Source organism: Schistocerca nitens, chromosome 3 (genome assembly GCF_023898315.1).
Source record: "Schistocerca nitens isolate TAMUIC-IGC-003100 chromosome 3, iqSchNite1.1, whole genome shotgun sequence".
NCBI lineage: Eukaryota > Metazoa > Arthropoda > Insecta > Orthoptera > Acrididae > Schistocerca > Schistocerca nitens.
This window is the reverse complement of record NC_064616.1, coordinates 776519389-776542303: the sequence shown is the minus strand read 5'-3', so window position 1 is coordinate 776542303 and position 22915 is coordinate 776519389. Positions and strand designations below refer to the sequence as shown.

Genomic DNA, 22915 nt, shown 5'->3' with positions numbered 1-22915 from the left:
TCCTAATATTGTCACAGTCTAAGATAACGTTTAGTTCTGGGTACAGCTTAACCAGCTGCTACATCATTACTGATACACCACGATAACTGCAGCCAGAGGACAGATTTAACTCAGTAACAAATGTCAAACGATAATATGAGAACAGTTCCATTATCCTTCCCATCACTCGTGGTATGTCATTTGACTCGTCATTAATGCTGCAAGTATTTAATACATTGATCTAACCGTAAGTGGCAGGAAGTCACTGGAAGTGTAACCCCTGTACAGTACAATCCATTTGCCCAAATGCTGCCATTACTTTTTTGTTATGGTTTTAGGGCGCAAAACTGCTAGAGTCATTAGCGTCCGGTCTGTGACTTAGGAAAAGGTAAAAAAAAAAAAAAAAAAAAAAAAAAAACTGGAAACCAACATCAATGTGAGCGAAACTCAAAAAAGTGGGAAACTAAAAACAGAAGGAAAACTTAAAAAACCACTATAGAAGGGGGGTTGTTTGTCCTCAAAAAGAGCTTCAAATGACTGACGCCAGCCAAAGTGGCTGAGCGGTTCTAGGCGCTACAGTCAGGAACCGCGCGACCGCTGCGGTCGCAGGTTCGAATCCTGTCTCGGGCATGGATGTATGTGACGTCCTTAGCTTAGTTAGGTTTAAGTAGTTCTAAGTTCTAGGGGACTGATGACCTCAGAAGTTAAGTCCCATAGTGCTCAGAGCCATTTGAAATGACTGACGTCATCTCACTGACACTAATAAACTCGAGAACGCGATCGGCTGAGCGCGCGTCATCTGCTAAAATGGAAGATATATCAGGCGACAGCTGTAGACGGGCGCGTAACGGAGTAAAATAGGGGCACTCAAGTAAAAGGTGTCTCACCGTCCAAAGTTGAGAGCAGTGGGGACAAAGCGGGGGGAGGATCGCCACTGAAAAGATGTCGATGGCTAAAAAGACAGTGCCCTATCCGGAGTCTAGTTAAAATTACCTCCTCCCGACGACGAGTTCGGGAGGAAGAGGTCCAAGCACAGGGAAGAGCTTTCATGTCCCGCAATTTTTTATTAGGAAGTGTTGAGCAATGTGCGTGCCATAAAATAGCAACACGGCCACATGAAACACTCCGTAGATCGGCGAAGGGAACCATGCGAACAGCAGGCTGAAGAAGAGAGACTGCAGCCTTGGCCGCTATATGGGCCGCCTCGTTTTCACAGATACCATCATGTCCTGGGATCCAGAGGAACGCCACAGAGACGAACCCCCCCCCCCCCAAGTGGAGCAAGTGGAAGCAGTCCTGAATCCGGTCGACCAGAGGGGTGCTGTCATTACGTGAGCGGAGAACATAGGTTGTGATCGTTCATGACAGTGCTGGACGACACGGTTTCTGTGGACGAAGCGTGTAAACACAGCGGACATTCATAGGTGATTTGTGGCAGTGTGTGGAGAGACTGCACCGTCACGGAAGGTGCTGTAGCAACATGACAACGCTCGTTCCATACGAGCAAAAAAAAAAAAAAAAAAAAAAAAAAAAAAAAAAAAAAAAAAAAAAAAAAAACACGGCTGCCATCACTGAAGGGGTTCCAGGTGGTGCCACACCCACAATATTCTCCAGATGTGGGCCCTTCTGATTATCTGCTGTTCGGGAGCTACGAAGAACCTCTACACAGTCAGCATTTCGCTGACTTCAATGACCTGCGAGTAGCTGTCCTGCGGTGGTTGTGACAGACTCCAGAAAAGTGGTTCGAGGTGGGCCATCAGAAGATAAGAGCGTCAAGTCAGGAGCATACTGTGGTTATGGCTATATCTGAAAACCTATTTCCGCTATGGCAGCCGTGGTTTTCCGACTCGTCTGGGGACGATCGTTGCCGTTTGGCAAGAGCACATTTCGTGACGGTGCATACTCTCCACACATTGCCACAAATCGATTATGAAACATGAGCAGTGTTTAGACACTCCTTCCACAGAAACCATGTCATCAAGCGCTGTCCTTGATGATCACAACCCATGCTGTCTGCTCACGTAATTACAGCAGCTGGAAAAATGGACAGTACTGTGCAGAAATTACACTTCTACTGATTGTCCTGCCACCTACTGTTCGACCGAAGTACTAAGTACTGCATCTGTAATAATGAGTCAAATGACACACCGTGAATGTTGCGAAAAAATAAAGTGTAAACCAGTATGAAACGCTCCTCGTATTCAAGACGTGTGAGGATTCAGGATTCCAACTATACCACTAGCCAGGGCGATACTGTGCACATGCACAGCAGTATACTTGAATCAGAAGAAAACTGCCTTAGTTTACAGAAAGATCAGGACTCTCCCGGGATGAAAACACGTTTTTCACGGATTGTATAGCGATTTTAAAGGCTATGGTGGAGACATCAAGCACACAAATTAATTTTGGTATATTTTGTACAGAAAATGGTATTGGCAAGGGCGAAAAATGTATCGGCCTTGGTCTCAGAAAAAAGGAGGACATTTTTACTCTCAGAACAATGCAATTTTTCAGAATGTGTAAGTGCCTCATGTGAATAGTGTCTATTTTCGCGTCAGAAACTGTGGTGTAGCTTTATACAATATCAAGAAGCCTTGGGTCCAATTTTGGGTCTCTCTGAGGACACTGGAATCGTACGAAACTTGGAACTGCAAACAGCCAGTTTCTTGGACGAGCTATGAATTTTCTGGGCTGCTGCCACTGAACACGAACTGTCACTTATGGGCGCACCGTACTGCACGTGTACTTTTCTATATACATGGCTCACAACAGTCATTTCGAGACCTTTAACGAATGCCAGTCGAGTGAATGTTTTAGCTTCAGTTATGCAATTAATGATCATAGAGTTTTCGGTATTTCTGTGCACTGCATTTGTTTATGTTTGTCAGATGTTAGTCACTGCACAAAACATTGCACGTTCGGAATTTGATAAAAGTGTTTTCGGAGCTGCACACAGAATAAATAATGCTATCGTGTATCAAGTTTCGAATAACTACAGACATTTCATTTCATTTGTGTAATATGAACAGTAGCGGTTCCGTAAAACTTTTAGAAAAGATGACTGACTATGATGAGATGTAGCCCACTGAAACCATATCTCGGTTTCCACAGAGCAATATATCCTCAGTTAAATCGCTCACATGTCGGTCGCTCTTGGTTAAGGTTCATATTATAAAAATATGTATGACAAATCTTCTATAAAGCTACGAACTAGGACTAAGCCCCAAATTTTTGAAGATATGAACAAAGTTTACCAGTGCACCGTCAGAGATTTTATGAAACGCCTTTTATAAAGGATCTGTCCAAGCTCTTTCACAGTGTAATAGAATCCCAAGATGTCTAAGTGTTTGACAGTGTGCAGCAGACACCCCTAACATTTCGATGGCTGCAAACATTTTAAATAACACAGCTTTAATAACTTTCCTCTTTCATTTTTATTCTTCTTTCCAACGAGCAATGACTTAATTATCAGAGTCGCTACCAAACTCTGTGAAAACTTTAATGAATTCTGAAATGCTGCTGTAGACATATTTTTCCAACTTACAGATTCTGGTTTGTCGCTAGATTATGGGCATTATTCGTTGTACGAGGCGGTTGCAGCTTCACGAAGGGAAAGACACTTCGTTCGTATTTTTAAACAAAGAGTGAAATGCCACAGTGGTTAAAACACTGAACACACTATCTTGTAGAAGCATGGTATTACGTTTTATCAAAGTAATGTCAGGTGAATATAGCGGTTAGCAGGGGCGAGGGGGAGTACCGGAGGGGGTGGGGGAGGGGGGGCCGCATGTGGAGAGTATGAAATTCTTCCAGATATCAAGGACGAGAACTGCCCCTGAGTCATTCTCCAACTCTTCAATAATCGGCTAGACACGGAAAATGCGACAGTTAAAGCGAGCGGGAGCTTCGTGCGTCCCCCGATCACTTAATGCTGCTTTGTTTGTGTTTATATTGACAAAGCCTCAGTGTTGACGCAGTTCCAGGCGACTATGGTTTTTCTGTCAGAAATTGTTGCAGTCTTTTGCACTTAGCGGTTGAAAAAGTCAGCCGTCAGGTATCTTCTCTCGCCGTATGGAGTATAGGGCTCCGTATGTGCTGACTTTGATGACGTGGTGTTAAACATAGCTTCGTCTAAAAAAATGGTTCAAAGGGCTCAGAGCACTATGGGACTTAACTTCTGAGGTCATCAGTCCCCTAGAACTTAGAACTACTTACCTAACGACATCACACACATCCATGCCCGAGGCAGGATTCGAACCTGCGACCGTAGCGGTAGCGCAGCTCCCGACTGTAGCGCCTAGAACCGCTCGGCCACTCCGGCCGGCGAGCTTCGTCTACTACTCACAAAGTGTTAATATTGTTGAAAACGGGAAGGCTGTAAAATGTAAGTACGAACTATTGTTCTCTGTGAGCATCATTTAATGATTCATTAACAGATAACGTAGGGAGAAGAGTCCTGCAACAAACGAAATCTTCTGTACAAGCGATCTAACTACATACCTCTCGTCACCCAGAGTCAGCCTTTGTTGACGCGCTATTTCTTCATGCGAGGGAAACTGTGTCGTCTGTATCCATCTTGCGTATCTGCATCTAACGACTGCAAGCAAGAGCAATGAAAACTGTACCAGTTGTGGTAAGGCGTCGGCAGTAGTGCGGAGGTCGCTTGGCTTTGATGGCGGAGTTTCAGAAACGAGTTACCTGGGCCCTCTGCATTAAAAAAAAACTAGCATTCGTAACAGGTGTCTAGGATCCCATCAGTTGCATATCTGGAAGATACTGGCAGAGACGGAAAGTGGATGTTGATGACTGCGAGAGGGCGTCACCAGTCCCACGCACGAAAACCCTCAGTGTCCGGAGGCCTTTGTGGCGTACAAATACGCAGTGACACACTCGCGCTGGGAGGTCTTTGTGAAGCGATGCTTTGTCCGGCATACGGCACGCACAGAGAGCCCGGACGTCAGACGCTCCTCCTGTAGTCCAAAGAAGCTACGCCATCACGGCAGGACACTGCCACCAGCGACTCTCTCACGAATACGTACTAGTAGCTATCGCAGCTTTTCTCTCATTTGCGTCCCAATGTTTTCCATAAATATTGACGGAAATTCTAATCACTCACGAGACACTCCGTGGGGACACTGAAATACACTTGTAATCACTGAAATTTGGACTCAGGTCCGTGTTCTAGCAGTCAACGCAAAAGTGTTTGAGTAGTTCACATTTCCAACATCATTTTCGAGATACGTATAAATTAACAGTGAAAACCGTACTGCTGATGTGCGGTTATTACAGTGTGCATGTAGAATTTTAGGCTGTACAACTCACGGTATGAGAAATAGAAACCATTACTCCATACTTCGACAGAATTTGGAAATTGTTTTGGAGGGTATTTTTGCGACAGATTATTTGCAAGATTCTTCTAACAAATCGCTTACTCTGTCAGACTTGTTTGTCCTGCCTGAAACAAAATGGCTCTGAGCACTATGGGACGTATCATCTGAGGTCATCAGTCCCCTAGATCTTAGAACTACTTAAACCTAACTAACCTAAGGGCATCACACAAATCCATGCCCGAGGCAGGATTCGAACCTGCGACCGTAGCTGTCGCGCGGTTCCAGACTGAAGCGCCTAGAACCGCTCGGCCACAACGGCCGGCCTGCCTGTAACAGTTATCGATAAACTCGAGTAGAATAGTGGATCCCAGAAGTAACTTCCCATATGGTATGGAAGGTGAGTATCATAATCTAAATAACACGGTGGCTTTCGAACATTCATTATAGCTTTTTGTTTTGGCCTCTCAACACGTACACCTCTCGACCAAACAGCGCACCTTCATTTATGCACTATTGTTGCTGCAGTCACTTTTTCTATAAGGACCCCAGCAACTTGCTAAGTTAGTCCACACAGGGTGCTTGATATATGCTGAAACTGAGATCGATTATTCTTCTACGGCACAACTTACGGGCCAATCACGTCATCCCACAGAGGTCTCTGGGCGCATATTTTCCTTTGTTTAACACGTAGATATCATTTATGTTAGTCTTATTGAACTATATATCAAGATGCTGTGGAAAATATGTAGCAACAAGCATGATGTTTTGTCTGATTCAACAATCTTTCGATAAATCTCATTATAACCTATAGCGTTATATGCAATAAGAAGAAATCAGGCCTATGCATAAAAATGCACGGCACTCAAACACGCTGAGAATAACTGTTCTGGATTGGTCACCAGTACGTAAAGAACGACTCCAAAACTCTTCGCGTTCGTTCACGAGTAATCACAATTTTAAGCACATGGATAAACTAGTGTCAGTTACATTTGCCAACCAGATACTGGAATTTCAGAAAGAAACAACTTCGTCATACAACGAACTATTGAAGACTATTCTCCAGACTCAGATTGCCGTTTCCAGTTTATAATGCTTCAATAACTTCACATAACAAAACATCAACAATCATACTGCGTATTTCTCGTAACAAAGCCACTAGCTGAAGAACTGGGTACGAACTGTACAAAGCGTCGGAATTGGTCTCTTTGAAGGAAGATCGTGGGCAACCGAAATCAATAGGGCAAATACATAATCTTTATTGCTCCTCGATTTAATTCTATTACGTCACTACTGACGCACAATAGTCAGCGGTGAAAGGGGATCTGTGTTGTGATGCCTTAGAAACGTGAACCTGCCTAGCACAGGTTAGCGACCGCAGTTGTGATGAAACCAGCCTACAAACCATCTATAGTTGGTCTCTGCAAGCCAACTTACAGTGTGTGACGGAGTGTACTTCTCACGCCATTATTCCGCTCACGAGTGTCCCATGGGAAAAATGACTTTAGGTAAAGCTCCATACGAGGTCAAGTTTCATTCATTTTTTATGGTCATTTCGCGAGGCGTATGTGGGAGAAAGTAATATGTTGCACGTCTCGTTTTGTAACGTACGCTCTCGACATTTCGGCATTAAAACTCTCCGTGGTGCGGAACGGCTCTGTTGTTCAGCCTGCCACCGTAGTTTGTTGCACGTCTCCGTAATGCTCTCACGCTAACTAAATGACCCGTGATGAAACGCGTCGCACTTCTTCCTACCTGATAATGGTCCCACACTGATAAACAATACTCAAGAAACGGTCGACCGAGTGTTTTATAATCCACCATAAGTATAAAACCTTATGAAATCGCCATTCTTACTGAAACTTCCTGGCAGATTAAAACTGTGTGCCGGACCGAGACTCGAACTCGGGACCGTTGCCTTTCGCGGGCAAGTGCTGTACCAACTGAGCTACCCAAGCACGACTCACGCCCCGTCCTCACAGCTTCACTTCTGCCAGTACCTCGTCTCCTACCTTCCAAACTTTACAGAAGCTCTCCTGCGAACCTTGGCATTTTTACTGACTGACACATCTCCACTGGCGGATTCTCAATCAAGCACTGTACAATTTCTGTAGAACGAAATTTGCGTCACTGAAGTACTAATCTGACCAAGAAGAGTTGTAACTTGGAACTAGGAACAAATAATGTTGAAAGATCGCTGTTTAAGAACCAGAAAACAGCTCGTGATAATCTTCACTTGAAGCTTCCTTTAGTAGTACCCACCTATAGGCGTCGAAGGAGGCCTTCTTGAAAACCACTAACTTTTTTAAGTTGAGTTCCTCTTCCTGGGTGTGATGACGTACTGCCTACCACATAATGAAGTTCCCTACAGAAAATAGATGACAGCAGCTAAGCTCTTACGCTGCTGGTGTATTCGTCCGACACAGTATACCTGCACGCTATTTGAAAACACAACAAACTTTACGGTACGATATTGCTATGTTCCTTGTGACATGCATGCGTGCCCAAAGGAACAGACACTGCGCCGATTTCAGTCGTTATGAAATACTTTAAGTGTATTCCCAGTTGCGAATATGGCCAGTCAGCTGTATAATGGAATGACAAGAAAATTTGTGCCCGACCGGGACTCGAATCCGGATTTCCCGCTAATCGCGAGTGGTCGTCTTACCATCAGGGTATCCGAGCACGCTCTGCGACCAGACCCATGCTAACATATGTCGTCACCCAAGTGTCTGCAGTTGTACATTGATTACGAATATTCCCGTACAGGAGAGACATTTTATCGAAAGCAATATCGCATTTATTCGCCTGCAACGGGCAAGCGACTTGCGATTAAAATGTCTCCCTTGTACGGGAATATCCATAACGAATGTACAGTGGAGGTTGTAGACACATGGTTGGCGACATATCTAACGAGAGAGAGAGAGAGAGAGAGAGAGAGAGAGAGAGAGAGAGAGAGAGAGGGGGGCGGGGGCAGGGAGGGAGACTTCAGAGTCGAGTCGAACAGAAGTTTCTATTACATGGCCTGTAAATGTGTTTGTCTACCGGGCAACTACGACAAAGTAACCTCAAGTCCCAACAGAGTTTGTAGGTACACCACAGCGAGCTATGACCTGCACAAAGCAGTGAGTGCGGCCAAACAGCACTCCACGTACCATGCTGCGAGCTTCTGAAACAGCTGTTTCACTGTGTACCTCGTGCACTGTCACACACAATCGGAACTACTGATTTTGTGCGCACACTTCATTATCACGAAAAATGGCGCGTTCCTCTCCCTCTACCAGTATCCTTGCATCTTCGAAAAATTGGTTTACTGCTGTGTACCATTCATTACACTTCATGCTCTTGAAAACTGACACCTAAATCACCCGATCAGGCTTAAACAGAAACCCACAGTGGCTGCTAATTATCAACTCTGAAGAGTTGCTATATTGACCAGTTACGTATTATGCTGATACTTCCACGACGTTCGAAACTATACAGTAACCTGAACAATCCTAACATATCATAACGGTTCCAGCACGATACAGCGGATAACAGGATGCAGATTTGTATATATAGCTTAAATTTGAAGTCACCAGTTCGAATTGCACAAGGGTGAAGTCAGAAATCAGCTGTGGTCTTTTCAAAGGAACCACCGCAGCACTCGCCTTCAGTGGATTAAATAGAGCACAGGAAACTTCACACTGGACAGTCACAGCGGGATTTGAACCGTGTACCACCCGATGAGTTCACTGTCGTAATAACAGTTACCTCGGAAAATGTCTGTTGCCACGACGCAGTTTTTCTTTATTCCTCGTGTAAACACATCACAATTCGCGTTCAATTACATGATGCTAGCGGGCTTCATCCTATCACTTTGCAGCCGTCTACTACCGATAAAAAAAAATCGGTGCAATAAAATAACAATCGTTACAATACGGCCGTTGGTCTAGAGGTGTCGATGGCTGTTATAAAGGGAGTTCTTGATTTAACTGGAAAGAATGAAAATTTGCCGGAAAAGAGAACGAAAATTAAAAAACGAAACTCGATATCTTGATGTAATAATATTTACAAATGTTGCTGTCGCCTGCGTTACGTGAGACACCCATGTCTGTTATTAAAACGAGTATCGGTGGATGTTACAGAAGTGCCTCCTGTAAAGAAACAAAAGCAAAAATGTATTACTGGGAAAGAATCGCTATAACTGAGCACGTTTATTAGGGCGGCCCGCACGTGGCAGGAGCTTCAGGCGGCTCGTGGCGTTCCGGCTTCCCTTTCTGGCTGTCCGCTGTTACTTTCAGCGCGGAACGTGAGCCGTTACGCCGGTCTCATTTTCTACAGAGGCCTCCGAACTGACCGTCGCGCGGACAGTGAAAACACGAGATTAACGACTACAAAAAGGCGGTGCCCCTGCTCCTCTGATGGAACACTCAGCTTCTGATGGCTTTCCTGAGATACAGAGTCCTGGAGAAGGTACAAAGATGTACTGCGAGCTCGAGTTGTGTAATCAGTATCGAAGTGTTATCTGTCCCATGGAAATAGGCTATGACTAACAAATACTGCATATAAAGGTGGGGCAAACACACTGCGAACGGATATCAAGTTTACTCGTATTTCGTGCGCCATCCATAAGGGACGAATCTCCAGATAACTCATGATTTCTGCACGCTGTCTGTAGATGTCAACTGCTGTGACAAATTTTAACTACTTAGTATATTTAGGTGTTTACACCAGTAGTCAGTGTATCAAACTTGATTGCTTTCGTGTACTTTTTGCTCATTTAGCACGTTACTATTTTCGTCTTCACGTTTCTCCTGCTTTTAGAGATGACTCTATTCAGAAAACGGAAGGAAATGAACGAATCTGAAATACTTTCGGAAGTTTTTGACCACGATTATCAGATGTTCCTAATGAGAATAAAAATCCATATAACTGTGTGAATGAATGTTTTTATGGGTCTGAGGACTATTCCAGTGACATCATTAGACCTGTGAAGAAGCGTAAGGGGACAGTTTTTTTTTTCAAGTGATACCGGCATTACCGATGAACGTGAGTCTGTTCTTGTGAGTGATTTGTTTTGCCATTATGTCCTCAACACCGGTTTGCAGAAGAATTCCGGAACGTATTCTGAGTTCGAATATCATACATTTCCTAGAGACCTGAAAGGTTATATCCACGAATCAGCCCGGTTTTACAAAACATCGCTCGTGTGAAAATGAGCTTACACTTTTTTCACGTGATATACTGCGAACTATGGGCGAAGGGCAGACAGACAGATTCCATATTTCCGAAAAACGTTTGACACGATACTCCACTGAAGCCTTAACGAATGTACGAGCACACGGAATATGTTCCCAGATATGTGAGTGGCTCGAAGACTTCCTAAGTTACAGAAAATTCCTAATTGGTGTGATGAATGGAGCTAGCTCTAAATTTTGACAAATGTAAGTTAATGCCGATGAGTAGGAACAACAAACCCGCAATATCTGGATACAGTATTATTAGTGTCATACCTGACAGAATCACGTCGGTGAAATATCTGGGCGTGACGTTGCAAAGCGATATGAAATAGAACGAGCGTGTGAATGATTGTGATGTTGTTATTGTTGTGGTCCTCGGTCCTGAGACTGGTTTGATGCAGCTCTCCATGCTACTTCATCCTGTGCAAGTTGCTTCATCTCCCAGTACTTATTGCAACCTACATCCTTCTGAATCTGCTTAGTGTATTCATCTCTTGGTCTCCCTCTACGATTTTTACCCTCCACGCTGCCCTCCAGTGCTAAATTTGTGATCCCCTGATGCCTCAGAACATGTCCTACCAACCGATCCCTTCTTCTTGTCAAGTTGTGCCACAAACTCTTCCCCAATTCTATTCAATACCTCCTCATTAGTTATGTGATCTACCCATCTAATCTTCAGCATTCTTCTGTAGCACCACATTTCGAAAGCTTCTATTCTCTTATTGTCCAAACTATTTATAGTCCATGCTTCACTTCCATACATGTTTACACTCCATACAAATACTTTCAGAAACGACTTCCTGACACTTAAATCTATACTCGATGTTAAAAAATTTCTGTTCTTCAGAAACGCTTTCCTTGCCATTGCCAGTCTACATTTTATATCCTCTCTACTTCGACCATCATCAGCGGTTTTGCTTCCCAAATAGCAAAACTCCTTTACTACTTTAAGTGTCTCATTTCCTAACCTAATTCCCTCATCATCACCCGACTTAATTCGACTACGTTCCATTATCCTCGTTTTGCTTTTGTTGATGTTCATCTTATATCCTCCTTTCAAGACACTGTCCATTCCGTTTAACTGCAGGGAAGGCGAATGGTCGACTTTAGTTTATCGCGAGAATTTTTGGGAAATGTGGTTTGTTTGTAAAGCAGACCGCATATAGAAGGCTAGTGCCACCTATTCTTAAGTATTGCTCGAGTGTTTGGGATCCGCAACAGTTCGGATTAAAGGACGACATCGAAACAAATCAGAAGCGGGCTGCTAGATTTGTTAGCGGCATGTTCTAATAACACGCAAATATTGCGGAGATACGTCGTGAACTCAAAGCGGAATCATTGGAGGGGGAAGGTGACGTTCTTTTCGAGGTGTAGTACTGAGAAAATTTAGAGAACCGGCCTTTGAGGCTGACTGCAGAACGATTCTACTGCCAGCAACGTGCATGCGTAAGGACCACTAACATAAGAGAAATTATAGCTCATATGGAGGCATATAGAGAGTCGTTTTTCCATCGCTCTACCTGTGAGTGAAACAGGAAAGGAAACGAGAAGTAGTGGTAATACGGTACCCTCCGACACACACACACACATACACACACAGTGGCTTGCCGAGTATAACGGCAATGACACAACAAAGACCAGGCAGGTGTATTCCTGACAGAACAGGCGGCGAAAAATGGCAAAATTTCGTTTATCATAATTGTCCGTCCCTAATAACGCCAACAACGGGCATATAATCCACTAAACTTAATACAGATTAAAGACGTCAAGAACTTGTATTTGCATAGAATCGGTGGTCAGCATTACATTACCCTGGCAATACGACTAAAATGTATCGAATGAAGGTAGTAAAAAACGGGTTCACGAGAATGTTTTACCTCTCTACGTGATATGACCCCTGCATTGCGGATTATAACGTGGAGTTGAGAACTTTAAGTAGGTCACGAAGAGATAATGTGTTCTTTAGTAGCGTCTTCGCCGTTACACAGGAACATGGAAACCAAGCGTGCGATCGGTGCACAGCGCTTGCGTGCCATCGACTTGTTACTCGAGTCAGCCTCGATGGGCGAAGCCGCTGAACTGTGATAACACTCGACCAGAAGGTGACTGCTTTGAATCCTGGTTGTGACTAATTTTCAGTCGCAAAATTTCTCCTGAAGTAGAGGGGGAAAAAGTGGGGATACATTTTTTTGACAAGACGAATGGGCGCCAAAGGCCTCGATTAAATTGCAAGCCCCTGTGTTGTGAGGGAGTTCATGGCGCCATTGATGGTAGCCTGTCTACTGAGGACTTATAGATCGGAGGCGCTTTCTAAGTGACTTTACGTGGCGGAACTGGATTTGAGCCTCTTCTGCTCTTTCTTTTATACTCATTCCCAATCATAGGGAGCTTCATATCACAGAGCACGTCAGTGTTACACAAAGCAGAACTGCACATTTATACAGGGTTATTCGAAAGTCAAGTCCATCGGGACAAATAGTGTGAATCAGAACTCCAACAGCAATCTTTCAGAAGACGTAATACGAAACAAAAAACAAGGAAAAAAGTCTAGTAAAAACTGTCTCTAAAATTCGTTCCTTGAGAGATATGACGACTTCATTTTCAGTGCCGTGAAACATCTCCTCTACTGCAAGCCATGGGCGTACCCAGCGAGGGGCATGGGGGTAGCTGCCCCCCCCCCCCCCCCCAGAAGATATTCGCAGTTTTCTACTAGTTTACTGTTTTATTTAATAAGAAATGCTGCATGTTTTCTCGGATTGTACAAGTTAAAAGCAGTTTTTCACTGGTTTACTGTTTTATTTAATAAGAAGTGCTGTATGTTGTCTCTAGTCCTTGTTTCCTGAGACTAGTATGACCTGTCCCCCCCCCCCCCCTAGTGCAGATCCTGGGTACGCCCTTGCTGCAAGCTCTTTGCTTTCCATATTTTGAGAGGAGGTTGTATGGGTCAAGAAGAGAAAAAGTTTAGTAAAACAAAAGCTCTAAAGTGCATTCCTCAAGAGCTGTGAGCGCTTGATCAGCAGATGAGATGTGTTTCACAGTAACGACGATGAAATAGTGCTCATACATCTAGCTTGTAACGTATGGGTTCTAGAGCTCATGTTTACTGGACATTTTTCCTTGTTTTGGTCCATACTATCATCTCTGAAAGTTTGTCGTTGGAGTTCTGATTCACACTATATTTTGTCTTATGTGACATGACTTATGAATCACCCCGTATAACGGAGATAGGTAACGGAAAACGGGTACATGTCCCAAAGGAGCTGTAATGATCATTTTACATGGCACCACAGGATGGTGAATCTGTGTCTATATTCCTGAAGCTTCTAGCAGGATGTCATTGTTATAAGCAGATAAGCAGTACCGTACATATCTCATGGTAATTTACTTCCGAAGGGATGTGAAATGAGAGAGAGAATTGTTTCGGGTGCGAACATAATAAATCTATGGTTTGAGCTCGTTACAGGTAATTTAGAAACTGGGGTAAAATATAAAACTCAATGAAACGTCCAATAGTCTGCTGTAACTGTATTGCATTCTCAGCTGCGCCATCCAGAATAGCATTGCACTACGTGCGCTATTTATTGTGCGCACGGGATGCCCGTGATATTTTGCAACGCATGAGAAATTTCATTTCTTAACTACGCACTTGCATGAATTCCCCAGTATATGAGTCACTGACAAGCGGCATATTCCCTGTCCACTTCTACGACTCTAGCCACATTACGAGTGTGCCGAACAAACATCTTTGTGACTCAAACTTTGGTCGCCTGCTTGCCGGCCCGAGCGAACACAGCAACCACGCAGGCCAGTCACCTCCGTCGAAGAACCGCAAGGGCCGCCAATGAAATGACTCATTCGTCGGGAAACGCGCGACGGACGTGCAACAAGTCTACGATTCACGGCTTTAGAATTACCGCGCCGGCAGCCGTAATGCTGTAGCACAGTGAATTCCCACGTGGTGTTACAACAAAAAACGAAGAACGTGAATAGAAATTCACGCCCTCCCTCCCAGTTGCAGTATGTGGGAAAGAAAGCTCTCATTGCACACTGAGTTCCTCAAAGATATCTCACGGCCGTGACAAAGTATCATATCGTTGACCATCTCCGAAGTATACTGGCCATACTCTAACCTTTTTTTAAGTATTTGTTTTTTATAATTCAAATGTATATAAATTCCCGGCAATCAGTTGCAACAATTATGCACATAATAAGTTGTTGCAAGTCGTTTGTCGTGGAAAAACTGGCGACTTCGAACATCATTATGTTTTCCGCATACAAAGTTGTATTTCACAAATGTTATTAATTGTCTTCATAATGTTAACCACGTATAGTTAACGGAAGACGTAGAAACGATACTCCGAAACGAATACGTATAGCGTAAGTCAAACGTTCGAATTATAATAGAGACCCCACGAACACAAATTTGCTGTGGCAGGTATGAAATATGAACTCAGTTACTCGCTCGTTACACGTGAAGGACAGATGTTGAATGGGCCGAAACGAGCCGCCGCATAACAGCGTAGTTGCCTGCTAACTTCGAAACAAGGTAGATGCGGTCCCTAGCGCAACATATAACATCGTCGAAAATCAGTGCGGACGGGAGAGCTTTGGTACACCCTGTTTAAAAAACGGAAAAATGGAGGCGGTACAATTGGAGAGCGATCCGCCTTCACCAACATGCATAAGCAATATATATATATATTTGAATTACAAAAAAACTAGTAATAAAAAAAAATTGCATGGCGCGAGATTCGATCCGGCGACCTTCCGATTACGAACCCGAGCGCTTACCGCTGCGCCACGACGCTGTAGAAAATTATTAATCGTAGAGAGTATTTCACCGCAACGGTTTCTTTTAACTGTCGATTTTCTCGACAACGGCTGAGAAGTGCATCTTGGTGCTTTGCCACATTACACCTCTGGCCATGAGCTTTTACTATGCGCAGTATGAATCGAATCTGAATTTCACAATTGGCGCCCCCCCCTTGTTAGAGGGGTCGTTCTAGTATCTTATTTCACCATTATGAAGCATTACGGATTACTCATAAACGATGTAATTTTTCCTAACCCACGAAACTATTTACAAGGACTTCATGAGTCAGTTCACTGGCATGAAAAATTTCTAACGTGTGAAGTGTTTGAGTCACATGATATATATACCACCCCTATAAAAGCACAGAAGGTAAATCGAATCCAAACTGTAAAAATATGTTTATAAACTCTTGTCTTGATGGGCCACTGCCACATCTACACTTAAGGACTATTATTTACAACTCACAGCAGGCACACGTTCGTACTGGTTCTATCCATAAACTACAGCACAAATTATCAGTCAGGTCACACCCGGTAGCTTCGAAAATTTTGTTATCAGTGTTGGCTTAAATTTCTCCGAAGTTACCTGTGTCAATGTCACTGTTGTCGTCACACTGCGCATATCCACAGTGTTCTGCAATACTATGGAACGGAAAAACTGTGGTTATTAATATGAACAAACAATTTTTAAATGTATACCTCGTATGGTGGTGACACCGTGCATTTTAAAGTGCACGTGTTATTTTTCCTCCTATCTATGTAATTATGTAGTTCTCAATTAGTTCGAGCAATCAATCATTCATAATATGAACCACAGTCATAGCTCAGTCACTCAAAATGATTCAGAAATTTTACTTGTTAGAATGAAATCAGGCGATGATTCTTCTTCTCTGCAGGCTCGTGCTTTGCGGCAGTCTGCTAATCTTTTGTATGAAGGAGCAATATATATATTTCCCTTTTTATCGTACAATTTCGTATCAGTTATCTTTTGTCATGAATCGCAATATTCAGATTACAATTCCTCAAACAAAGCTCAGGCTAATCGGCACGAAGACAATCTCGGAAGCTTGCTTTCTTTTATTTTTTTCTAACAACCACCAGAGAGAGAGTACTACAAAGAATAATTATGCGCTCATGGCATAGCTATTGTATGAAACTACTTTGCGCATGGATTCTGCGAGTATGAAGATACAAAATTAGTAAACGTCATTCAAGGGTAGAATTGTATCGGAATAATTCATCGAATATAAAGAGATATTGCACACGGATGGGGCGGGGGATTGTAAATAACTTTGCAAATCTCGTCTTCTAGATAGCTTTAGCAGGTGATTTATTGTCACATTCTTCTAGTCGTCTAGAATGTTCTGGTGTTTCTAGATTTCATAATGTGTGCACAAAATATGTTTCCGAGGTAGGATTCATTCTCTAATCTGTATTGAATCTTGTCAAACTTCGTGACTTAACACAATGAGACGGAAAGAGAATCCAAAAACCCTGCGAGGTAAAAATGGAAAAGCTGAACAAAGAATGAACTAGCAAAATACTTCGCCGCGAGCCTGTGTAAAACTCCCTGTTGCCTACGAGACTAGTAAAGAACAAACGTAAGTAGAAATACTCAGGGAAAACGAATTGTTTACAAATAAGGAACATTCAAGGTTGATATTACTATGCTGAAGGCAGGCGTGGTTGTATCCAGTGATGTCAACATTGTTATCGGAGACGGGAGGCTGACGAAAATAAAAAAGATACAGCCTAGCTGGAACGAGAGGATCCGAAGATGGCCGTTCTATGAAAAGACATCCGCTTTCGCCCCCGTCTTCACTCGTAAGAAGAGTTGAAATTCACCAGATTAGTGCATTACTTTCAACGTCGAATTTGATGTTTATGTTTAAGACGGGCAGCTACGATGTATCACAGGAAGCCTGGACACTACTCTTAGAATTCGCTAAACAACTGTACGAGTAGGCTGGGCATCCTTCAATACACATACATCAATAGCCACACAATTACCACAGGCGGTATACTGTATGAGATGTTTCCACATTCCATACCCTTTCTTTCAAGCAAACGCTCCATGATACAACCGCTCTACGGTTGGAAGCTGCAGTTGACACTTTTTCCGTGTTTGCAAATTAACTTTGGGGGTTTTTGAAAGCCGTATTCTGCAAAACACGACTTATTTCTTATTTTCTATTTACAAAAATGGGTTTCGACACCAATGTGAGCCTGATTTGTCTCTGAAGTTGCGTTAATTGTGAAAGTGGATTTTTTTACAAGCCGCATTGCATTTATGCAGGGGTTTACAGCATGTCATATTATCCGTCTTGTGTATTATTGTTGTGTTCTGTTGTTTTGACTAACTACATATACTTTTTTCACATCTTCCACACTTGCCCCTCAGCTGTTATCACACGTTTTCATACACAGAACGAGATTTGGGCGTAATGTTGATGGTTCAGAAAGTGGCTCTTCAATTATAAATAAACAAGAACCATAGACGGCGGAAGCAGCCCAATTATACGCTACAGCTTGGTTGCATTCAAAACTACTTAGCAGCAATGTTTATAACACAGAAACGCGTTGAGAGTCAATGTTCTCTTAGCGGTACTACCAAATGAGCGTCCTAGGAGGAATGGACAATATTCGGGGATATGATTGGAACAATCATTCGAAGAAAAAAGTCTAGTAAATTTGGGCTCTAAACTACTTACCATCAGAGCTATAAGCATGTTGTTCAGTAGGAGAGATGTGTGTCTTGTTCAGTAGGAGAGATGTGTGTCTCAGTAGTGAAGACGAATAAGTGCTCATTGCTCTTAAGGTATGTGCTTTAGAGCCCATGTTCATTGGATTTCTTGCTTCGAATGATCGTTCCTATCATATGCCTGAATATTGACCATTCTTCTTGGGGACACCCAGTGTTAAAATATTACACGTTTAGAATACGTAGTTACATAGCCTCCCATGTCCAGCAGCAATTTTAAAGCCTTAATTGTACGAAGATATCGTGAAACGTTTTAGCGCACTCTATATTCTGGAACGCAGGGAGGGAAGACGTTCAGAACCGCGTTCATTTTTAGTCTATTTGAATCGTAAGTGGAAAACATCATTGTAATAAATTTGCCTTCAAATAATTTCGCAGTTGGTTGTCTAGCAGAAGCTGAATTCTTCTCTCGCGCCAAGCGTACAGTTCGCATACGAGAACAACGGTATTTCCCAAAGCCCCGTACCCCTGTGGCCGTTAGCGCGTCTGCCGGCGGCAGCGAGCCAATTCGGAGTGAAAGTAGCGCACAGAGTCTGCATTCTTGCATGCAACAACCAATCGAACCAAAATACATAATAAATTTGCCTGTGTCTTTCATTTTCCATACAGTATTACGAAACAGCCGGAAATTTGCTAGTCATAATTCCTTGTTTCAGTATTGGGGCCGCTGGAATCGCTTTTGCCGGAGACAGATTCACGTGTTGTTCACGTGTTGTTCCCCTGCCTTTACAGGGGTAATCGCTGCACTGTACAGTCCGCTTCGGAAGTAAACAATACGACAAAAAAGTCTCGTGGTTTTCAGTTTACAACAGTTTCCCGAAACATTTTAACATACCAGTTTGAACAATTATTTCGCAGATGTTACTTGATTAATTACAAGAATTCCTAATGAGACTTTTTAGATGACTTAGCACGAATAGTTCTCACGAAAATAACGTACACATTATCGAATGACAAGTCTGCCACACGGGCAGACGCATTTTCCTCGTTGCTGTAGGAACAGTCACTGAATGATTTTGGTGTTGTCTCTAAATAACCTAGAAGAGTCCGACAGGTAGTTAAAAATAGTGCCCGATGTTCATGTCCCACAGCACTCAGCCTCTCGTCTCGTAAAAATGAACTCCTTAAGTACTGAGTTTTACCGCATATAATTCATCTGTAACACACATAATTATGTGGAACAGACCATATAAAGGAAAGGAATATGTGAATCAACGTCGGCATCTATTTACTAACACGCCGCAAACACGATTGGGTATTCAAAATAATTTGTCAGTACTATTGATTAGTGATGACGCCTTAGTTCCAGCAAAAGATTGTAAAGAAATTAGTCATGGAATGCTAGTCGCGTAAGCTAGTCTGGGTATCCAGTGAGAGTACTGATAACCTGCAGTTCGTTTCTCAACTACTGATAAACTCGAACGCCACTGAACATTTATTCCGTGGCGCATATAAAGGCCAACAGAATATGCAGTGTCAGGACACGCATTCTCCGAGACCGATGGAAAATACGAATCACGTTTAACAAAGCGAGTTGCGATTTTCGAGTATGTAAACATACTGTCACACCTCAGATTTGTCGAGCTTAAATGCCATAAAATATGCGGTACGGAATTTTCTCCTTGACTGATTTCTATGTGCACAACACTGAACATCATAGGATGATTTGGAGTTTTCAGAGCTATTCGGGTAAAACAACAGATAGGCGTCTCCACTAGTCAAAAGATCTACATTATAACTGATGATACAGATAAGGAACGGCGAATGACATCACACCAGATTTTCCACCGTGCGCCACTAAGCTGACAGGGATTAAGTAAATATATTCCTAATGTGTATCTCACAATGACTATTTTCCATTTTTCGAAACACACTGCACATCGGGCCTGTAACTATCAGCCGCGATTCGATATTCACTGCCCGTTCCTAAAGTTGTGATCGAGCAAATGCGTCACACGAACACGCTGCACGGAACGACGGAGCGAGCGAACCGACACCACGTGCATTAACGGCACTTAAGAAACCTCGTCCAAGATGGCTGTGCGCGTGGAGATTCGGCACGCGGCGGAGCAACAGTGTTTAAGCTTGAGCGCTCTCCAAGATACACAGGCCCCGATTCCGTTCGGCGGCGTTGGTCGCAGCAAATCACATGGAAGCTGACCTTAGACGAACCAAATACACGAGGTGAGGTGGAGTCGGTTGCTACGTTGCCACATGAACAGCATTGAAATGCGAGCCCCGTACCCACGCTGGGGGCAACCTCTCCGCCAGGGACGCCGCCGCTGCCTGCGCCTTCCGTGAGCTTCCCGCACGCCAGTCCTTTCATCACAACTATAACTGCACACCAACTCCGATACACATGGTACTCCGCATCTACAAAATAGTTGCTATCAAATTATTCGTACTAGAAGCTTTTAACATTTCCCATTCAAACTAAGAAAACCTTACATCGGTGCGAATCTGACTGCAGTTTTTACCGCTTCACCAAATTAACGTACTCGGAAAAATTGCTTCCCATATCATACGCCTCCTTACCCCCAACAGACTTCGAAAATACAGATCCACTACAGTTGCGCAAAGAAAAGCATCTATTCTACCTCATGTTTAACAGATCTCACCTGATGTAGCTTCTTGCCTACGAAACTGGTTGATAAATAAATTATTTGAAAGCGCTACAAGGCGGATACATTTTAGGATAACGTATCACGTTAAAATGTATAAAATAATTTTTCAGCGACGAATACTGGACAAGCCACACACGCAAACGCATGTTAAAAATGACTGAATAAAATTTGCACTAAGGTTGGACTACATCCGTCTGACAATGTTTGTCAATCTTCCCTTGAAACATCAGGCCGCAACAAAGTAATTATGAAAACTCTTGTGTGTCACAGTATTGCAGTTTTGTAAATAACGCGTATACTAGATGGCTCTGAGCACTATGGGACTCAACTGCTGTGGTCATCAGTCCCCTAGAACTTAGAACTACTTAAACCTAACTAACCTAAGGACATCACACACATCCATGCCCGAGGCAGGATTCGAACCTGCGACCGTAGCAGTCGCTCGGTTCCGGACTGAGCGCCTTAACCGCGAGACCACCGCGGTCGGCACGTATACTAGACTCTGAACCTTTATAATATTGGTTATTACACATTTACTATTCCTAGTGATTGTTGTACAATATGCTGTTAGCTGTTGGAGCCACAACACACATATCTAGGAGTTTCAATTACATTTCTTCCTGTTCAGTTACAACAGGTATCTTACGCAGAGACAATGTCTGAAGTTGATTAAATGTCAGGAAATACGTCGCAAACTATGGAACCTAATGAATATGTCAGTAGCTTAGTTAATGGGGAAAAAAAAACCGGACTTGTCAGGGACCTCCCTACGTAGACAAAAGGATCCCGTTAATTCAAACATCTTCTGTTACTGATCTTTATTTCAGCACAAGCAAACTTGGAAAAACAGAATTTCAAACTGCCATTCAATAACGGATAATCGTATCGAACATGATCTCCTCTGGAACAGCTCGTGTTTATTTTTAACAAAATGAAGTGTATTAGAAGCTCGGAGGGAACGTCTTCAAATGGATTAAAAGTTACAGGAAATTATCACCCGAAACGCTGACAATATAAATCATAAGAGCGGCATGTGGGTGTTGTATTGTTGCGCAATAGGAAAAGCCTTCTATCAATGGCAAAGTGGCTGGGAATAGAATCCAAACGACCGGCCGTGTGGGGGTGCAGCTTGGAACAGGGCTCCGCTTCCAGGCATCTCCCACGGGGGTCGGTCTAGGAGCGGACCATGGCGGCCAAGGGCAACAGCATCTCTTTACCGGCTGCAGCTGGCAGTGACCTACCGGCAAAAGCGCCCTTGACGCCACAGCTTTCGCGGCCGGCGAAACGAGTTACGACACGGCTTTATTCGTGTACGATATTCCACTCGGATTAACCAGATTCTTGCAATACCCTGAGTGGTGAGCTTGCAGCAAACGCGGGGCAACTGTACCATCCTCACATGACTGGAAAACTGCTAAGCACTACATCGTAAACTCAACTGCTAAGCACTACGTTGTAAAGTTCTTACGCAGGCCTCGTATTTCAGTGACCGTATGCATTCTAGTCTACATGGAACTTATATCTAGAAACATCGGTCATGTTTACTGAAACAAATCGAGGCCATTTTTGTAAATAAAAACTAAACCCTCTTAATATACTAGAAACCGTTGGCGTTCGACGGCCGTTGAGCAGCACCTCGAAGTCACCGGCGGCAGTAAACAGATCGTGGTGCAACAAACACGATATTTGTCCTCCCGCAAATAAAGATTACACGAAAGCAAACGACAGAGCGATACTGGTTAGTTTGTGTGCAGAGACGCTGAGGACAAGCGCGTCTTCGGCGCAGGGACGCCACTTTCAGTGCCGGTACCAAGTAGGCATGTAGCATGCCAGTCCTACTACCATCTGCGGAACGCCTAGACTGTCTCAAGAATCGGTAAACTTATTAATCGAAATGCGAAGAAATAATATTATTTAAGTAAATCGGAACTAGAACTTATATAAAAGACATACGGTTCTTTGACATGGCAAACTTCGTTACGAAGCTCCTATGATTGTGCGGGGGAAGAGGGGAGGTGGAGGGGGGAGGGTGGAGTTGATCGACAGATAAACCGGCGTACCCTAAAACCGTTATCTCCAAAGTACTGCAGGACACCGCGCGTGCAAAAGTATAATTTGGCGCAATGCTCGAGATGCAGCAAGAGTCATGGTGGCTTACCTCCTCGGTTACATCTCGAGGCAGATGTTTTA

General features: G+C 43.4%; 1 protein-coding gene across 2 annotated transcripts in view; it reads right to left on the bottom strand.

The window, feature by feature from the left end:
* The window catches only part of LOC126248782 (ribonucleoprotein PTB-binding 1-like), a 367220-nt gene that overhangs the window by 344053 nt on the left and 252 nt on the right, over positions 1 to 22915 (bottom strand). For both annotated transcript variants that reach the window (XM_049950156.1, XM_049950157.1), the window contains exon 1: positions 22884 to 22915. This exon is cut by the window's right edge and continues 252 nt beyond it. In XM_049950156.1, the coding sequence (XP_049806113.1) occupies positions 22884 to 22915 (32 nt within the window). The remainder of the gene's footprint in view (positions 1 to 22883) is intronic.